The sequence below is a fragment of the Rhinatrema bivittatum genome, chromosome 7 (assembly GCF_901001135.1).
Source record: "Rhinatrema bivittatum chromosome 7, aRhiBiv1.1, whole genome shotgun sequence".
NCBI lineage: Eukaryota > Metazoa > Chordata > Amphibia > Gymnophiona > Rhinatrematidae > Rhinatrema > Rhinatrema bivittatum.
The window spans coordinates 105,347,836-105,367,455 of record NC_042621.1 but is presented as its reverse complement, the minus strand read 5'-3'; the positions used below and the strand labels follow the sequence as shown (position 1 = coordinate 105,367,455).

The 19,620-nt window shown below is 47.8% G+C and overlaps 1 protein-coding gene across 2 annotated transcripts in view; it reads right to left on the bottom strand.

Moving 5' to 3' along the window:
• Positions 1 to 19,620, bottom strand: part of LDHD (lactate dehydrogenase D) — a 65,420-nt gene that overhangs the window by 25,157 nt on the left and 20,643 nt on the right. For both annotated transcript variants that reach the window (XM_029608871.1, XM_029608872.1), the window contains exon 8: positions 2,437 to 2,564. In XM_029608871.1, coding sequence (XP_029464731.1) covers positions 2,437 to 2,564 — 128 coding nt within the window. The remainder of the gene's footprint in view (positions 1 to 2,436; positions 2,565 to 19,620) is intronic.

Genomic DNA, 19,620 nt, shown 5'->3' with positions numbered 1-19,620 from the left:
TCTTCCCTCTTCCCTCTCACCTCACACCCCAAGCCCAGTGCCACCCCTCCTCTTCCCTCTCACCTCACACCCCAAGCCCAGTGCCACCCCTCCTCTTCCCTCTCACCTCACACCCCAAGCCCAGTGCCACCCCTCCTCTTCCCTCTCACCTCACACCCCAAGCACAGTGCCACCCCTCCTCTTCCCTCTCACCTCACACCCCAAGCCCAGTGCCACCCCTCCTCTTCCCTCTCACCTCACACCCCAAGCCCAGTGCCACCCCTCCTCTTCCCTCTCACCTCACACCCCAAGCCCAGTGCCACCCCTCCTCTTCCCTCTCACCTCACACCCCAAGCCCAGTGCCACCCCTCCTCTTCCCTCTCACCTCACACCCCAAGCCCAGTGCCACCCCTCCTCTTCCCTCTCACCTCACACCCCAAGCACAGTGCCACCCCTCCTCTTCCCTCTCACCTCATACCCCAAGCACAGTGCCACCCCTCCTCTTCCCTCTCACCTCACACCCCAAGCACAGTGCCACCCCGCCTCTTCCCTCTCACCTCACACCCTAAGCACAGTGCCACCCCTCCTCTTCCCTCTCACCTCACACCCCAAGCACAGTGCCACCCCTCCTCTTCCCTCTCACCTCACACCCCAAGCACAGTGCCACCCCTCCTCTTCCCTCTCACCTCACACCCCAAGCCCAGTGCCACCCCTCCTCTTCCCTCTCACCTCACACCCCAAGCACAGTGCCACCCCTCCTCTTCCCTCTCACCTCACACCCCAAGCACAGTGCCACCCCTCCTCTTCCCTCTTCCCTCTCACCTCACACCCCAAGCACAGTGCCACCCCTCCTCTTCCCTCTCACCTCACACCCCAAGCCCAGTGCCACCCCTCCTCTTCCCTCTCACCTCACACCCCAAGCCCAGTGCCACCCCTCCTCTTCCCTCTCACCTCACACCCCAAGCACAGTGCCACCCCTCCTCTTCCCTCTCACCTCACACCCCAAGCCCAGTGCCACCCCTCCTCTTCCCTCTCACCTCACACCCCAAGCTCAGTGCCACCCCTCCTCTTCCCTCTTCCCTCTCACCCCAAGCCCAGTGCCACCCCTCCTCTTCCCTCTCACCTCACACCCCAAGCCCAGTGCCACCCCTCCTCTTCCCTCTCACCTCACACCCCAAGCACAGTGCCACCCCTCCTCTTCCCTCTCACCTCACACCCCAAGCCCAGTGCCACCCCTCCTCTTCCCTCTCACCTCACACCCCAAGCACAGTGCCACCCCTCCTCTTCCCTCTCACCTCACACCCCAAGCACAGTGCCACCCCTCCTCTTCCCTCTAACCTCACACCCCAAGCACAGTGCCACCCCTCCTCTTCCCTCTCACCTCACACCCCAAGCACAGTGCCACCCCTCCTCTTCCCTCTCACCTCACACCCCAAGCTCAGTGCCACCCCCTCCTCTTCCCTCTCACCTCACACCCCAAGCTCAGTGCCACCCCTCCTCTTCCCTCTCACCTCACACCCCAAGCACAGTGCCACCCCTCCTCTTCCCTCTCACCTCACACCCCAAGCTCAGTGCCACCCCTCCTCTTCCCTCTCACCTCACACCCCAAGCCCAGTGCCACCCCTCCTCTTCCCTCTCACCTCACACCCCAAGCACAGTGCCACCCCTCCTCTTCCCTCTCACCTCACACCCCAAGCACAGTGCCACCCCTCCTCTTCCCTCTCACCTCACACCCCAAGCTCAGTGCCACCCCTCCTCTTCCCTCTCACCTCACACCCCAAGCTCAGTGCCACCCCTCCTCTTCCCTCTCACCTCACACCCCAAGCACAGTGCCACCCCTCCTCTTCCCTCTCACCTCACACCCCAAGCACAGTGCCACCCCTCCTCTTCCCTCTCACCTCACACCCCAAGCTCAGTGCCACCCCTCCTCTTCCCTCTCACCTCACACCCCAAGCTCAGTGCCACCCCTCCTCTTCCCTCTCACCTCACACCCCAAGCACAGTGCCACCCCGCCTCTTCCCTCTCACCTCATACCCCAAGCACAGTGCCACCCCGCCTCTTCCCTCTCACCTCACACCCCAAGCCCAGTGCCACCCCTCCTCTTCCCTCTCACCTCACACCCCAAGCTCAGTGCCACCCTGCCTCTTCCCTCTCACCTCACACCCCAAGCTCAGTGCCACCCCTCCTCTTCCCTCTCACCTCATACCCCAAGCACAGTGCCACCCCTCCTCTTCCCTCTCACCTCACACCCCAAGCACAGTGCCACCCCTCCTCTTCCCTCTCACCTCACCCCCCAAGCCCAGTGCCACCCCTCCTCTTCCCTCTCACCTCACACCCCAAGCACAGTGCCACCCCTCCTCTTCCCTCTCACCTCACACCCCAAGCACAGTGCCACCCCTCCTCTTCCCTCTCACCTCACCCCCCAAGCCCAGTGCCACCCCTCCTCTTCCCTCTCACCTTACACCCCGGACGCAGGGCCAGTGCTGCATACCAAGCATTATGCCGGGCCGTCCACAGTTTGTTCCGTGTTTCCTGATCCTTTGCCCAGGAGAAGTCTGAACCGCCATTCATCTGTGTGATCTCCTCTGCCGAAGGTGCGAAGAAGGCAAAGAGACACGTTTAATGTGCACTACACTTTCTTTTTGTTTAAAAACATTTTTTAAATCTTTTTTTTTTTTTATTTCCATGTCCAAAAACAAACAAAATGTTTGCCCCATGTTGTGGAAGTAATCAAGGCTACAGTACTAAGGGCTGGAGTCACCAAGCTGTTTTTCCCCATTCTGTCTCTACAGGAAAAAAAACCTGTTTCAATTGCAATCTTGAGTAATCCGGGCAGGTGCAGACTGCATAGGCACTTCTGTACTAATGTACCTTGTAGCTAATTTTCAAAGGGAAACTATATAGGTGCCCACCTCTTAGTGGTGCAGGTCCAAAATCAAAATCATTCAAAAACTAAACTGGACAAGTTTGTAAAAGTAATAGAAATTGGTAAGTATGCTGATACAGCTACACTCTAAGGAAAAAAGTGTTATCCAATGACTTTGAGCTCACCATCATTTTCAGAATCAGAAGAGGTGTTTTTTATGGCTTCAGATAAGAATTTCTCCTTCCCCTGGTTACCATCTGGAACAGGGCTTCCCAAATCTGTCCTCGGGACCCCACAACCAGTTGGGTTTCCAAGGTATCCAGAATGAATATGCATGAGATACATTTGCAAACCGTGGAGATTCAGTATATATAAATTTATCTCATTTATCTTCATTGTGGATACCTTGAAAACCCAACTGGTTGTGGGGTCCCCAGAACAGGTGTGGGAATCTCTGATCTAGAGGGAACTGTTAGCTAGACAAGAGGCTGAACTCAATGATCTTCTAGTCATTTTTCACCCTAACTAGCTATGTAACCTGCAGGACTCTTAATCACGTCTTCAGACGTTACACTGAAACTTCTTGCGTGAGCAGTTAATGGTCTCCTCCTTTTGTTTACTATCGGGCCGATACAGTAAAAACTGTATCGGCCCGATAGTAGGGCCGTCTGTAAAAAGAGGCGCTAGGGACACTAGCGCATCCCTAGTGCCTCTTATTTGACAGGAGCGGCGGCTGTCAGTGGGTTTGACAGCCGACGCTCAATTTTGCCGGCGTCTGTTCTCGAGCCCGCTGACAGCCACAGGTTCAGAAACTGGACACCGGCAAAATTGAGTGTCCGGTTTTCGGCCCGCGAGCCTATTTCAAAATTTTTTTTTCAATTTTTTTTACTTTTTTTAACTTTTGGGACCTCTGACTTAATATTGCCATGATATTAAGTCGGAGGGCACACTTTCCCGGTGCCCGGAGAAATTAGCGCCTACCTTTGGGTAGGCGCTAATTTCTGAAAGTAAAATGTGTGGCTTGGCTGCACATTTTGCTTTCTGAATCGTGCAGGAATACCTAATAGGGCCATCAACATGCATTTGCATGTTGCGGGCGCTATTAGGTTCGGGGGAGTTGGACGCGCGTTTTGGACACGCTATTTCCCCTTACTGAATAAGGGGTAAAGCTAGCGCGTCCAAAACGCTCGTCCAATCGCGGGGTAACAGTGCGCTCCACTGTACTGTGTCGGCCCATATGGTTGTAATATGTTAATTCTTCTCAATCTCTGCTCTTTCTTTGACCATCTAGGATAAAGTAGTTTGGCTACTATGTTGGTCCACCTGAATGCACAGAAATGGTTAGCAAATTAAAACAAAAAAAATATATACTCCCTCAATAGATTTCTTTGACCATATAACTAGATTGGACCACCTTGCACACTGAGCTAGTGATCCTGACACCTACCTTTCATTTCTGTTCTTAACAATCAGCCTATGCATTTCTTTCCTGTGGCAATCCCTTTTCCATCCATAGACCTCACCTCTATAGTGTATCCCAAGGCTCTATCTCTGGTCCACTACTCTTCTCTATTTCCTGTATATTGAAAGTAATTTTATTCTTTAGTTTTGGTTACCAGTGATGACTCTCAGTTTCGCAACCCTCTTGAATCTTAGTGACTGCATTTCATACATTTTCCATATGCCTTCACTGAGTCAATATATGACACTCTTTAGGCTTCCTGCAACTGAATGTCCCTAAAAACAAAGTCCACCTCTGGATCAAGATGACCCTCTTCTACCAAAATTCTGTCATATCTTTCGTTTCCCTCCCTTGCAAATTTAGGGTTACCCTGGTCTCAGTGCCAGCTTCTGTCTGGACTTACCTGTTACTTACTTATCTAGTGGCTGCAAATGTGGCTTTTGTCACAAGCATTATTACCTATGTACTCACCCCTGTCTTGACTGCTTATGCTGAGGTCCTCATCTCTGCTTTTAACTCTTTATGTTGTGATCATTGCAACTCTATGGCCTCTCCTAGCTCCACTCTCTCACCTTCAGTAATCCCTGCTACTCATCTTCTTACCTGTTCTGAAAACTGAGGACATATCTCCTCAGTCTTAAGAGCTCCACTGCCTCCTTTCTTTCAAAGTCCAATTAAAATTGTCCTCTTTGTTTTTAAACTTCTTCAGAGAGTTACAATTGTTTGCTTGTCTGATCTCATTCCTAGTCATCATTCTTCTCCCCTTCACTTTTTTTAATTCCTGTCTTCTCGTTGGCACTGTGAAAGCCAGTGGCAGGTCTTTTTAACTACGGTATATCCCCTCCAGTGCAAATTCTGTTTCCTTGCTTCTAGATGCTAATACCTAGCCCCATGTGTTAAAATGCACTGAACTGTATCCTATGAAAACTTATCATAAATACATTTGGGATACTTATATATGAGAGGTGTTAGGTAAATTGTATTTGTTGTATACCTAGTGACAAATGGATAAATTCAGGCAACACAACATTTAAGATTCAGGATTCCAAGACTCTTGCTTCTTACACCTAGAGTACTGTGTGCAATTCTGGTCATCCCATATCATAAAAACATAAGAAGTTGTCATACTGAGTCAGTCCAAGGGTTCATCAAGTCCAACATCCTGTTTCCATCAATGACCAATCCAGGATACAAGTATCTGGCAAGTACCCAAACATTAAACAGATCCCATGCTACTAATGCCGGCAATAAGCAGTGAATATTCCCAAAGTCAACTTGACTAATAGCAATTTATGGACTTCTCCTCCAGGAACTTGTCCAAATCTTTTCTTAAATACAGGTACACTAACTGCCTTAACCACATCCTCTGGCAATGAACTCCACAGCTTAACTGTGTGATGACGAAAAGAATATTCTTCAATTTGTTTTAAATGTGCAACATGCTAACTTCATAGTGCTCCCTAGTCCTTGAGTTATCAGAGCAAATAACCATTTCACATTTACCCATTCGAGGACAATAAGCAAATCCACGGCTCTCGTGCTAAACTTTCAAAAGGGAAACTGATAAAATGAGAAAAGTAGTTAGAAAAAAACTGAAAGGAGCAGCTACAAAGGTAAAAAGTGTGCAAGAGGTGTGGTCATTGTTAAAAAATACCATCCTAGAAGCACAGTCCAGATGTATTCCACACATTAAGAAAGATGGAAAGAAGGCAAAACGATCACCGGCATGGTTAAAAGGGGAGATGAAAGAAGTTATTTTAGCCAAAAGATCTTCATTCAAAAATTGGAAGAAGGATCCAACAGAAGAAAAAAGCAAGTTTGCTTACCGTAAACGGTGTTTCCATAGATAGTAGGATGAATTAGCCATGCTGTCTGGGAGGGTCACGACCGGATCAGTAGGTGGAGTTTTCGCCAAGAGTACAGAGTTTTGAACTCTGTACAACTGCGCGGTGAGGTTCCCGCGCAATTGCCGGTTTACCTCAGTCTCTTGTAACAAAGCGAGAAGTGCATAGAAAAAAGAAAAAAAAAAAAGGTAGATTCAGTGTATGTGAAGACTGTCTAAGGAGGAGGGAGGGAACGCATGGCTAATTCATCCTGCTATCTACGGAAACACCATTTACGGTAAGCAAACTTGCTTTTTCTGGATAGTGAATTGAATGAGATCTATGAAGAGAGGACCAATCCGAATGAGAACTATCAGCCTCTGAAGAAACATTAGTAGAGAGGTGAACCACTTCTACATTAGAGTCCGTCCATGGAGATTCAGGCATTTGGAGATGTTTTCTCTTTGCCTTTTGTTTGGCATGGTGTTTGTGTTGTAATGGATCCTGAGGAGAGGCAGATGGTGGAGCTGTAGGTGGGTCATGGTGTTTTGTATATTTTGCATCACCATGTTGGTGATGTCTAGCATGTTTTAGTTTGCGAACATCATGGTGAGATGACCCAGATAGTGATACAGCTCTTCCAGATGCACTGTCCGACATACCCTGCGTCGATGCGTCGTATTCTAATGTGCTCTGTGCCGATGCGTCATGCGCCAATGAGCCGTGCCTTGGCTGGGCATTGATGTGCCGTGGGCTGATGCGCCATGCGTTGTGCACGATGCGTCCTGCGTCAGTCTCGGTGTTGAAGCACCGTGCGCCGAATGTTTGCTCCCCCTTGGTTTCCCATGCTCCGAGTGCTTCGGTGTCGAGGAACGGGAACGAGCGGATACAGAGCCCTGTGACCCGAATGGCACATGAGTGGACTTTTTTAATGAAGGAGTCAAGGCCTCGGCCTCCTTTCGCGGCCCTGATTGTGATACCGACCTGGCCGAAGCATCCTCCAGGGATTGTGGATCTTCTTGCTGGAGGTTTCTTGAGTTTCTTCGCCGGGCTCGGCGAAGAGTGAGGTGATCGGAGGCGCGAGATTTTTTTGGCCCGGGGGACATCCGACCACAATCTCAGCATGAGGCTGGGTCATGCTCCGGGCCCAAACAAATATAACAATAATTATGTCCATCAATTATGGACATAATTTTCCCGCATTGGCAGTACTTAAAACCCGATGGCTTCGGAGCCATCGCTGCCAAAGGAACGGGAGAAAAAACTTGAAAAAACTTGAAAAATTGAAGAGACAAGTGAGGAGAAAAAACCCCACGTTCATTCCTGCTCGCAGAAAAAAAAAGAGACTGAGATAAACCGGCAATCATGCGGGAACCTCACCGCGCAGCCGTACAGAGTTCAAACCTCTGTACTCTTGGAGAAAACTCCACCTACTGATCCGGTCACGACGCTCCCAGACAGCATGGCTAATTCAGCCTGCTATCGCTGGGAAATAGGATAATGCATAAGCGTTGGCAAGTTAAATGTAAGACACTGATAAGACAGGCTAAGAGAGAATTTGAAAAGAAGTTGGCTGTTGAGGCAAAAACTCACAGTAAAAACTTGTTAAAATATATCCGAAGCAGAAAGCCTGTGAGGGAGTCCATTGGACCGTTAGATGATCAAGGGGTTAAAGGGGCAATAAGAGAAGACAAGGCCATCGCAGAAAGATTAAATGATTTTTTTGCTTCAGTGTTTACTGAAGTGGATGTTGGGGAGATACCTGTATCAGAGAAGGTTTTCATGGATAATGATTCAAATGGACCGAACCAAATCACGGTGAACCTAGAAGATGTGGGAAGCCTGATTGACAAACTGAAGAGTAGTAAATCACCTGGATTGGATGGTATACACCCCAGGGTTCTGAAGAAACTAAAAAAATGAAGTTTCAGACCCATTAGTAAAAATTTGTAACCTATCATTAAAAATCATCCATTGTACCTGAAGACTGGAGGGTGGCTAATGTAACCCCAATATTTAAAAAGGGCTCCAGGGGCGATCCGGGAAACTACAGACCAGTTAGCCTGACTTCAGTGCCAGGAAAAATAGTGGAAATGTTCTAAATATCAAAATCACATAACATATATAGAAAGACATGGTTTAATGGAACAAAGTCAGCATGGCTTTACCCAAGGCAAGTCTTGCCTCACAAATCTGCTTCACTTTTTTGAAGGAGTTAATAAACATGTGGATGAAGGTGAACCAGTAGATGTGGTATATTTGGATTTTCAGAAGGCGTTTGACAAAGTTCCTCATGAGAGGCTTCTAGGAAAAGTAAAAAGTCATGGGATAGGTGGCGATGTCCTTTGTGGATTACAAACTGGCTTAAAGACAGGAAATAGAGAATAGGATTAAATGGACAATTTTCTCAGTGGAAGGGAGTGGGCACTGGAGTGCCTCAGGGATCTGTATTGGGACCCATACTTTTCAATATATTTATAAATGATTTGGAAAGAAATACGACGAGTGAGGTAATCAAATATGCAGATGATACGAAAGTGTTCAGAGTAGTTAAATCACAAGCAGATTGTGATAAATTGCAGAAAGACCTTCTGAGTCTGGAAAATTGGGCATCCACATGGCATATGAAACTTAATGTGGATAAGTGCAAGGTGATGCATATCGGGAAAAATAACCCATGCAATAGTTACACAATGTTGGGTTCCATATTAGGAGCTACCACCCAAGAAAGAGATCTGGGCTTCATAGTGGATAACACATTGAAATCATCGGTTCAGTGTGCTGCGGCAGTCAAGAAAGCAAACAGAATGTTGGGAATTATTAGAAAGGGAATGGTGAATAAAACGGAAAATGTCATAATGCCTCTGTATCGCTCCATGGTGAGACCACACCTTGAATACTGTGTACAATTCTAGTCACCGCATCTCAAAAAAGATAAATTTGCGATGGAGAAGATACAGGGAAGGGCGACCAAAATGATAAAGGGACTGGAACAGCTCCCCTATGAGGAAAGACTAAAGAGGTTAGGACTTTTCAGCTTGGAGAAGAGACGGCTGAGGGGGGATATGATAGAGGTGTTTAAAATCATGAGAGGTCTAGAACGGGTTAATGTGAAATATCCACAATTAAACTCTGGAATTTGTTGCCAGAGGATGTGGTTAGTGCAGTTAGTGTAGCGGAGTTTAAAAAAAGGATTGGATAATTTCTTGGAGGAGAAATCCATTACCTGCTATTAATTAAATTGACTTAGAAAATAGCCACTGCTATTACTAGCATCAGTAGCATGGAATAGACTTAGTGTTTGGGTACTTACTAGTTCTTATGGCCTGGATTGGCCACTGTTGGAAACAGGATGCTGAGCTTGATGGACCCTTGGTCTGACCCAGTATGGCATGTTCTTATGTTATGTTCTTATAGACATCTTTCATATTCCCTCTCAGGCATGATTTTTCCAAGCTAAACACCCCTAACCTTTTTAGCCTTTCCTGATAGGGGAGCTGTTCCATCCCCTTTATCAATTTGGTTGCCCTTCTCTGTACCTTTCCTAGTGCAACTATATCTTTTCTGAGATTGTTACGCCTGTTGGTCGCAGACGGCTGCGACCACTACTGCTCACCTCCTTCTTTGCTTCCCTGATTCCATGGGGTAGATTGGCAGCCTCCGCTAGCTGCCGACGACCTGCCTACTGCTCCGAGGCCTCCCGGGTCGGCATGGACGCCGCCAACCACCATCTTGCTATCTGGTCCCTCTAGGCACGCGCACATGGGCCAGTCTTATCCATGTCATGGCAGGAACCTTGGGGGCGTCCCCTCCAGATGACGTCAATCCTCGTGGATATTTAAACCAGCTAGCCCTGGCTAAAGATGATTTGGCACAGAGTCTCATCCTTGCTAACTCTGCCTCGTTTCCTGAGGACCTTGCGTTCCAGTTCCTGTTCCGATGTGGACGTATCGGGTACCCGCTCCTCGGGGGCCTCTCTCTCATCCTGGCTATCTGCTCCTCGGAGGGCCTGACACTTGGAACTCTGCCTGCCCCGTTCCCCGGGGCTCCCCTGGAACCAACTCTGTTCTCTCGTGAGTACTCCGCCCTGCGGATCACTTTCTATACTACCAAGTGCCTCTTTGGTGTACCCCGCGCTGCGGGCCATTACCATCTCTACAGAGGACTCCTTCAGAGGTACCCGCTCTACGGACCCCTACCACTCTATCGAGGATCTCACAGGCACACCCCGCCTTGCGGACCACTACCAGCTTTACCGAGGACCCTCACTGGTGTACCCCATTCTGCGGGCCATTGCCACCTCCACCAAGGGCCTCGACTGTGCACTTCGCTCTGCAGACTGCTGTCATTTTTACAGAGGATCCCACCAGCATACCCTGCTCTGCGGGTTATTATCTCTACCGAGGACACTATTGGTGTACCCTGCCCTGCGGGCCACTACAACCTCTACCAAGACCTCTTTTCAGTGTACCCCGCCTCGCGGGTCATAACCATCTCTACAGGTGACCTCTTCGGTGTATCCGCTCCATGAACCTACTGAACAACTCCATGAACAACTACTGGCCACTGGCGGGATGCCAGTGGCCAGTAGTAGTTCCACGTTCAGGCAGCAAAATACTGCACGGAGCGGCAGTAGCCACAGAGGCATTCACGGAGCGGGATGCCAGTGGTTTGTGTTCCACCTTCACGGAGCGGAAGGTTGGAGGGCTGCCATCTCCAAAAAAAACAAAAAACAAAAAACAAAACAAAAAAACAAAAACAAACAAACAAAACAGAGGTGGGTAAGAGTATGGGGCAGGGGTGTGGCCGTTTATTGCGGCAGTTGCTACCCCTGATTGAGCTGGATGTTCATTGGGATGCGGATACGGCACTGCTCTCTGCATTGGTGGAGGGGTGGAAGGGAATTGGGGCCGGAGGGTGCTGGAAGCCAATAGTGACGGGGGAGGGGGAGAAAAAAAGGGGGGGGGGGGAAGATTAAAAAAAAAAAAATGGATAAACTGCGTAGCTTGCTGGGCAGACTGGATGGGCCGTTTGGTCTTCTTCTGCCGTCATTTCTATGTTTCTATGTTTCTACCAACGCTACAGAGGTATTCCCTCTGGACACTTCCTATTCCATCGACCCTGTGACTCTAGGTCTGTGTGAACTCCTTGCTAGCATCCCTCGCTCCACAGGTAGTGCTTCTATCTCTTTACTAAAGACTCTATATTGCTTCCATATCTATCCCCAGCTGAGACCTCGCCTCCCGACAGTGAGGCTCATGGGGCTCCTCCCCATAGGCAGTACTACCTCTCACTTCGGCCCAGGGTTCACTTACCAACTATTTACAGAACCCTAACAGAGATGCGGCGACCAGAATTGCACACAGTACTCAAGGTGAGGTCTCCCCATGGAGCGATACAGAGGCATTATGAAATTCTTTATTTTATTCACCATTCCCTTCTTAATAGTTCCTAAATTCTGTTTGCTTTGATTGCCACAGCACACTGAACCGATGACTTCAATGGAATATCAACTAGGATGCCCAGATCATTTTCCTGGGTGGTGTGGGACTGAGCAGCGATTCCCATAGACTGGAGTCAGACTAATTTTTCCTAAAACATTAGATCTTTATTCACAGCTTCAATCATATACACAAAAGTAGACTGCCTTTATCTTCAGACATTGAACTCTCTTTACTTACAGTTCAGCTTCGTCTCAGCTCAGTGTTTGGACAGTGTTATATTATAGGAGCTGCCTTCCTCCTGGACTCTTGGGCCTGGTCTTGTTATCCCCACCTGAATCCCAGCTCTCATTTCCCAGTCTCTGGTTAAGCCCTCTGAGCCCCATCTGCCCTGTAGGATCCCGCCCATAGAGCATACTCTCTTTAAGGAATTTAAGGTGGACCAGGCATCTAGCCTGGTCCTTTACAGGTAAATAGGGGAACACTAGGGGCACTGCCTCACATATCCCTCACCTCAGCTTGGACCCATCATGCCAAGCATCCCTCCCCTCCCTCCTGGATCCCATCCAGTAGAGTCCAAGACAGCCCATTCCCCTTCCTCTGGCTTCCCAACAGCTATGCTTGGGAATGGGGACCTAGTGACATGCTCACTCCCATCTCTTAGGATTACCCTCAACAGTGTCACAAGCACCACCCAGTGTGCCATTCGTGCAGTGCACATCTGGGGTCCTTTAACTGAGTCCTTTGGCTCCAGGTTTGAATCCCACCCTAATGGCGCTTTATGGACCAACTGGGGAACCACAAGTGCTGGTTCTTCTATAACTAGCTGTGCTTGCATCTTGGCATCTGGTATCTCTGATGTAGAGCCTCTTCTTGGCTCCTCCACAGCCTCAGTTGCTGGAGTCTCCACAACACCATCCTCTGGGCTCTCCGTGGACTCTTCCTCAAGTTTTTCCCCACGGGTTCCTCCTCTGTACAATCTAGCCATTTGCCCATGCTGGTCACTGGCTCCTCTGCAGCCTCACTCGCTGGGGTCTCCAGCTGCCAATCCTTGAGCCTCAGGGCCTCCCTCTGACTCTGCTCTTGGGACTGGGGAACTCCAACTACACAGAAATAGATGCTGTTCTTTCCTTGCAGCCCTCTGGCCGCTCAGGATTTCTTTCTGGCTGCATACCTTCCCTTCAGTTTGGCTTGCTTGCTGGAAGGGCCCAGCCCTGTTTCCAGTCACCGCACTCACAGCTCACTCTGGCAGTTTTTCCAGGGCCTGCTGCATCAGTGTTTCTTCCTCTTTACTTTTTTCAAGGCAAAAAAAAAAAGAAGCCTGCATAACCAGCATTGACTAAATCACTTTTAATCCCCTATCAACCTCCAGCCAGGCTTCTCCCGTTAGCCAGGTCAAACCTACCACTTCCTGGCTGTCCCTGAAACCAGGCCCACTCACAGTTTCCTCTCTACCTGAAATTTTTAAATTTTTTTTTTTCTTCAGTGCAGTTTCTGAGCCACATCCTCTCACAAACCACTGTTCTCTCTGCACCCCTGCGTTCTGTACATATTTTAGAGCCACAGGCCCCCCTGTGTTCTCTACTATGTTTAGAAACAGAGGTCCTCTTCACAACCCTTTCTGTACTCCAGACACTTTCTTGGAGGCTGGGGTTTCCACTGTACTAGGTTTAGAGAAAACAATTCCACGCACGACACTGTATGTGGGAACGAGTGGCGATTCCCACAGGCCTGGAGACATTAACTAATCTGACTCCAGCCTTTCTTAAAACATTGGATCTTTATTCACAGCTTCAAATCATATACACAACAGTAGACTGCCTTTACCTTCAGAAACTATACTCTCTTTACTTACAGTTCAGCTTAGTCTCAGCTCAGTGTTTGGACAGTGTTATGTTACAGGAGTTGCCTTCCTCTTGGAGACGTGGGCCTGGTCTGGTTATCCCCACCTGGATCCCAGCTCTTATTCCCCTGTTTCTGGTTATGCCCTCTGAGCCCTACCTGCCCCACAGGATCCCACCCATAGAGCATACTCTCCTTAAGGAATTTAAGATGGACCAGGCATCTAGCCTGGTCCTATACAGGTAAATAGGGGAACACTCTGGGGCACTGCCTCACAGGTGGTAACTCTTTATACAAAACCTAACATTGTGTCACTTCAGCATGGCTTGTTCACATTAAATTTCATCTGCCATTTGGATTCTCAATCTTCCAGTCTCGCAAGGTCCTCCTGTAATTTATCACAATCTGTTTGTGATTTAACTACTCTGAATAATTTTTTTGTCAAAAAGGATATAGTGGAGTAATAAAAGATGAAAAGCAACAAAAATAATTAATGGTTTGAACAGCTCCCTTATGAAGAAAAATTAAACAGGTTAGGGCTCTTCAGCTTGAAGAAGAGACAATTGACGGGAGATATGACTGAGGTCTACAAAATCATGAATAGAGTAGAACAGGTAAATAGAGAACAGCTATTTATACTTTCAAATAACACTAGACTAGGGGACACTCCTTTAAGCTGACAGGTACCAGATTTAAAACAAATAGGAGAAAGTATTTTTTCATTTAACACACAATCAAGCTGTGGAATTTTTCTGGAGGATGTGGTCAAGGCAACTAGCATAACTGGGTTTAAAAAGGTTTTGGACAAGCTCATGGAAGAAAAGTCTGTAAATAGCTATTAACCAAGTGACTCAGGAGAACCAGTTGTAATACGGAGTGGGCAGCAAAAAACTGAATCTACTTTTATGGATTGACCACTTTCAAAAACAGAATACTGTGCTTCATGGACCTTTGATCTGACCCAACATGGCACTTCTTATAATTCAAAATAAACACACAGGAGCTGCAACTGCACTCAGCAATTATAGTATAAGCACAAGTGCAGAGAAAATTTCATAGTCTATATAATCTCAAAAATAAGGCTTTATTAATTCAATAGGCGGCAACTCTACTGTTTTAGAAGAAAACTTTTAAAGGGACTCTTTAAAAGAGTTTTCTTCTAAAACAGTGGAGTTGCCGTTTATTGAATTAAAAAAGCCTTATGTTTGAGATTATATGGTCTATGACATTTTCTCTGCACTTGTGCTTATACTTCTTATAATTCACCATTCTCTAGGGAATCATGAGTATCAATTTCCCTGCTGTCTTCTACATCAGAAATAGAGCCCCGTGAACTAAAAATGTCCAAAGAAAATCTGGGCCACTTTGCGGTTACAGGTACCACAGTTGAAACACCTGGGACCGGACACTGACCCTCAGGAAGAGAGGGACCCACCCTCTTTCAGTAGGCTTATGCATAACACACAGTGGAGTGCGATCACGGCCTTCAAGAGATTCAGTGAATCCCTAACCCATAGGCATTGCTGCTTGGTGGCAAGTGCCACCCCACTTTTATACATTGGATAAGGCATGGATAAATCAAACCCCTGCCCAATCCGACCAGTGGCAACACACTTCCCTATCACCCATCCCCAGCCAGCTGCAGGAGTTGTATTTAACCAAAAAAACAGAAAAGATCGGTGTATGTAAAAAACTTTTATTTTAACAATATTTAAGCCCGACTCCTCAGGGGCTAGCTAGTAAAATCGAAATTAAAATCACAATAAAAACACACATATCTAAAACAACAATAAACATTAAAAGTCTCAAAACTTTCACAAATAAAAAATAATTGTAAAATATATAAATAAATATATATGTGTGTTGTGACATCACAATGGCACAAACAAATAAAATAAAATGAAATAGAATAACACACGCATAAGCACTGAATCAAGGTGAAGAGAGATGGTATTAAATAACTGTATGGAAAATCTTATTCTCTTTGTATTCAAGTGTGATCGGGTAGGTCAGGTATCATCAATGGTATGTATTGATAATATCAACATTCTCAAAAGAGGATAGACTAAAAAGAGGGGGACAACTTGGTGTCAGTATAAAGCATACTTGTAACCTATAAGTATACGAATGCATATACCTGTCCATTGTTTACTTTAGTTACAATTAATTGCATTCGTATACTTATAGGTTACAAGTATGCTTTATACTGACACCATACATTAGACTGCTCCCCCAAATGACACGTTTTAACCTGTTTGTAACACTTGTTGTTTCTGTGCTTTAACTCCCATTACTGCGCAATAACTCTAGTTACAACACGGTACATTCCATTACTGTGCAATGACATGAAATAATTTTGACAAAATTTTGGTGATTCGAATTTCATTCTACAGGCCCCCGAAATGAGACAAAATAGACAATTTTGTTGCAATTATCTATTTTGTTTCAAACAATTGCACGACCCATCTTTTAGATGTGAATGTCCCTGAAGAACGGACCTATGTAGTTTTAAAAGCTTTTGTACAATAGTTTTAGATACATGTATTTTTTATTTTACAGTTTTTTTAGGCAGCCTGCTTTGTTCTATTTTCCAAATAGGAGGTGTACTGGTGTTTTAGAGCCTGAAGTAATATTTGCAGTGTTGCTTTATCAACGGTAGGGTTGTTATTGTTTGAGTGCTGGCAGTTAGTGCTGGTTTTGATATGGGAGATTTATTATGTTGTAATTATTCATGGCTTTCTGAAGGCCAAGCCCACACCCATTACATATTACAAAAGGCCTAATGCCATATGGGTTCCATGTGTCTTGGAAAGAAGGGTTGAGGGAGTGAGACTGATGGAGATGGGGGGAAGGAGAGAGGGGGGGGGGACGGTGAGTGTGGGAGGGGAAAGGGGATTGCGTGAACAAAATTACTGGGGACTTGGAGGAGTGGGATGGGAGCAGAGAGGGGGCTGAGGGAACGAGACTGAATCCCCTGCTATGATGTCTCCGCATACCTCTGATAGCACGGAAAATCAATAACATTTTGAGGGAAAAAAAAAAAATCAGCAGAACTCGAGGAAATGATGCACACAGGCAACGATACATTATTTTAACCTAAGGCAGTCAGAAATGGAGCCTCCTCCATGTACAGAATGGGAGAAGACTGCAGCAGACAAATACTGGATTTCAAAATGACGACCGTTCCCTGCTGAAATGTCTGCCTGGGCTGAGGTAAATTCAGAAAAATTGTCCTACTGCTCAAGGGCTAAAACAGAGGATTCATCAACATTATCCTCGGCAGCGCTGGCCAAAACAGAGTTTCTTTTTTGTGCGGGGGGTGCCAAACATTTAGCTTTCTCACAAACTGAACAGGAGCAGCCGCCGGAACTGCTACAGCACAGACTCCCACAAGCTGAACAGCGGCTACTGCGTTCACCGGACATCCCCGGCAACAGTTTACAAAATGGTGCAAAATAACAAACGGGCCGATACAGTACAGAGCGCACTGTTACCCCGCGATTGGATGCGCATTTTGGACACGCTAGCTTTACCCCTTATTCAGTAAGGGGTAATAGTACTCCAAAATGCGCGTCCAACCCCCCCGAAACTAATAGCGCCTGCAACATGCAAATGCCTATTAGTTATTCCCTGCGCGATACAGCCAAGCCGCACATTTTACTTTCAGAAATTAGCGCCTACTCAAAGGTAGGCGCTAATTTCTCCAGGCACCCGGAAAGTGCACAGAAAAGCAGTAAAAACTGCTTTTCTGTGCACCCTCCGACTTAATATCATGGCGATATTAAGTCGGAGGTCCCGAAAGTTGAAAAAAAAATTGAAATAGGCCCGTGGCTCGAAAACCGGACACTCAATTTTGCTGGCGTCCGGTTTCCGAACCCGTGGCTGTCAGCGGGCTCGAGAACCGACGCCGGCAAAATTGAGCGTCGGCTGTCAAACCCATTGACAGCCGCCGCTCCTGTCAAAAAAGGACGCGCTAGTGTCCCTAGCGCCTCTTTTTACCGCCGGTCCTAATTAAAATAAATTAAAATACTGAATCGCGCACACAGGAGAGTGGCCTGTGCGCGCGCTGGGAAAGCGGGCGTTTGCCTGCTCTCCCGCGTTTTTACTGTATCGGCCCGAAAGGCTGGAGGGGATCTCAAAGTGCTCAAAACTGCCCCCCCCCCCAAGAAAACGTACTCCTTTCCGATTGGTTAAGTCACCCAGTTACCAATGAAAAATGCTCGGCACTGTTAAACTCTCTCTTTTTATAACTTTAAGAGAGAGACAAGAAATTAGAGAGGCAGGGGAGAGGCGGAGGAAGTTTTTCTTCACAGAGGATCCTTCAAAGGTATGAAAAAGAAACCTCACCCTCAGACCCACCGAACTCCCTCTGGGGCTGGGATTCTTCTGAAAGGGCTCACTGAATTGGCAACAAAAGCCACAGAGCAGAAGGAAGGGGAAAAAAAAGGCTCTAAATACTCAACCTGTGAGGCAAACGTCCTGCCGCCATCTGCTGGAGACAGAATCCCAGCTTTAGCTGCAGCTGCGCCATGGTAACAGCCAGTGATGATGTCACAGAGAAAGGCGTGTCCTCTGACTCCATCTGCCTGCAGGGACGCAAATCCATGCCTTTGGACTGGTACAGCAGGAGGGTAAGGGAAAGGCATTTTACCTGCAGAAATAGGCAGTTTGAAAACTGCCCACCTTAGGTGCAGGTAAAATTACAGGGCATGCTACAGCACGCAGAAGAAGTTCCTGAGAGTGCAGACACAAATCGCTGCAGGTACTTTTTTTTCTGGGGCAATAATCAAAGCTAAATGGTAAGCCTATTTTTGCTTTATTGGCACAAGCCCCCTGCGGGTGAAAGGGACTTGTGGTGCTTGCACCAGTGCAGACAGTTTGATTACAGCTCCCTATCAGGTCGATCCAGTAAGGCCGCGGTAGAAACAGTGCGGCAGTGTCAGGCGCACCCTTCCTCCCCGCACGCACAGTTCTCTTCACTAACTCCCCGATACTCTCCTCTAATCGCATGCAAATGCATGCCGCGGCTTTAAAGCGGTAGGGAAGGGTTATGCCCGCGTAACCCATTTTACTGTATAGGCGCTTAATACAGCGCCTATACAGTAACCAGGGTGCGCTGGTACCTGTCATTTCAAATGTCATTTCAAATGACATTTGAAATGACAGGCACCATGAAGTGAAAAAAAAAATACCAAAATATGTAAAAACCTGAGTGTTCAAAAAAAAAAAATTTTAAATACCTGTCGGAGGGCCGCGTGGGTCCAGGCGGCGGCGGGAGCCGGGTGGTCGCGTGTTAAATCTAGGCCGCGGGCGGGTGGGTGCCTGTTCCAGGCGGCAGCGGCAGCGGCGGCGGGGGGACACGCGTTAGTTCGAGACGGTCGGTGGGCGGTTGGTCGCGTGTTAAATCTAGGCCGGGTCCGCACAGGCGCGCATTCATTCACTGCCGGAGGGGGCTGCCGAGAGGCAGCCCCCTCCGGCAGTGAATGAATGCGCGCCTGTGCGACCCCTGCGATTCGGCGCTCAAGGCAGTCACATGTCGTGACGTCACGGCATGTGACTGCCTTGAGCGCCGAATCGCAGGGGTCGCATTCATTCACTGCCGGTGGGGGCTGCCCTCTTGGCAGCCCCCACCGGCAGTGAATGAATGCGCGCCTGTGCGACCCCTGTCGCACAGGCGCGCAGTCACATGCCGTGACGTCACGGCATGTGACTGCCTTGAGTGCCGAATCGCAGGGGTCGCACAGGCGCGCCTGTGCGGACCCGGCCTAGATTTAACACGCGACCACCCGCCGCCCACCGACCGTCTCGAACTAACGCGTGTCCCCCCGCCGCCGCTGCCGCCTGGAACAGGCGCCCACCCGCCCATGGCCTAGATTTAACACGCGACCACCCGGCTCCCGCCGCCGCCTGGACCCACGCGGCCCTCCGACAGGTATTTAAAAATTTTTATTTTTTTTTCTGACAGGTTTTATGTGTCCCACATCATTACATTTTCTCGATCATCTCTGTATCGCTTTTTTTTTTTATTGTGTTTTATTGTTTTTGAGTGTCTTAAGCGGTGTCGATGGATTTGTTACTAGACTCACAGTCCTAACTCCTACTAGGGGGAGGCGGTAAACTAAGACGTTACGGCCGCGGCAAAACAGTGCGTTACTAATGAGATAACCTGAGCGCGCGTTACGGTATCGGAGGGGAATAGCTAATTCC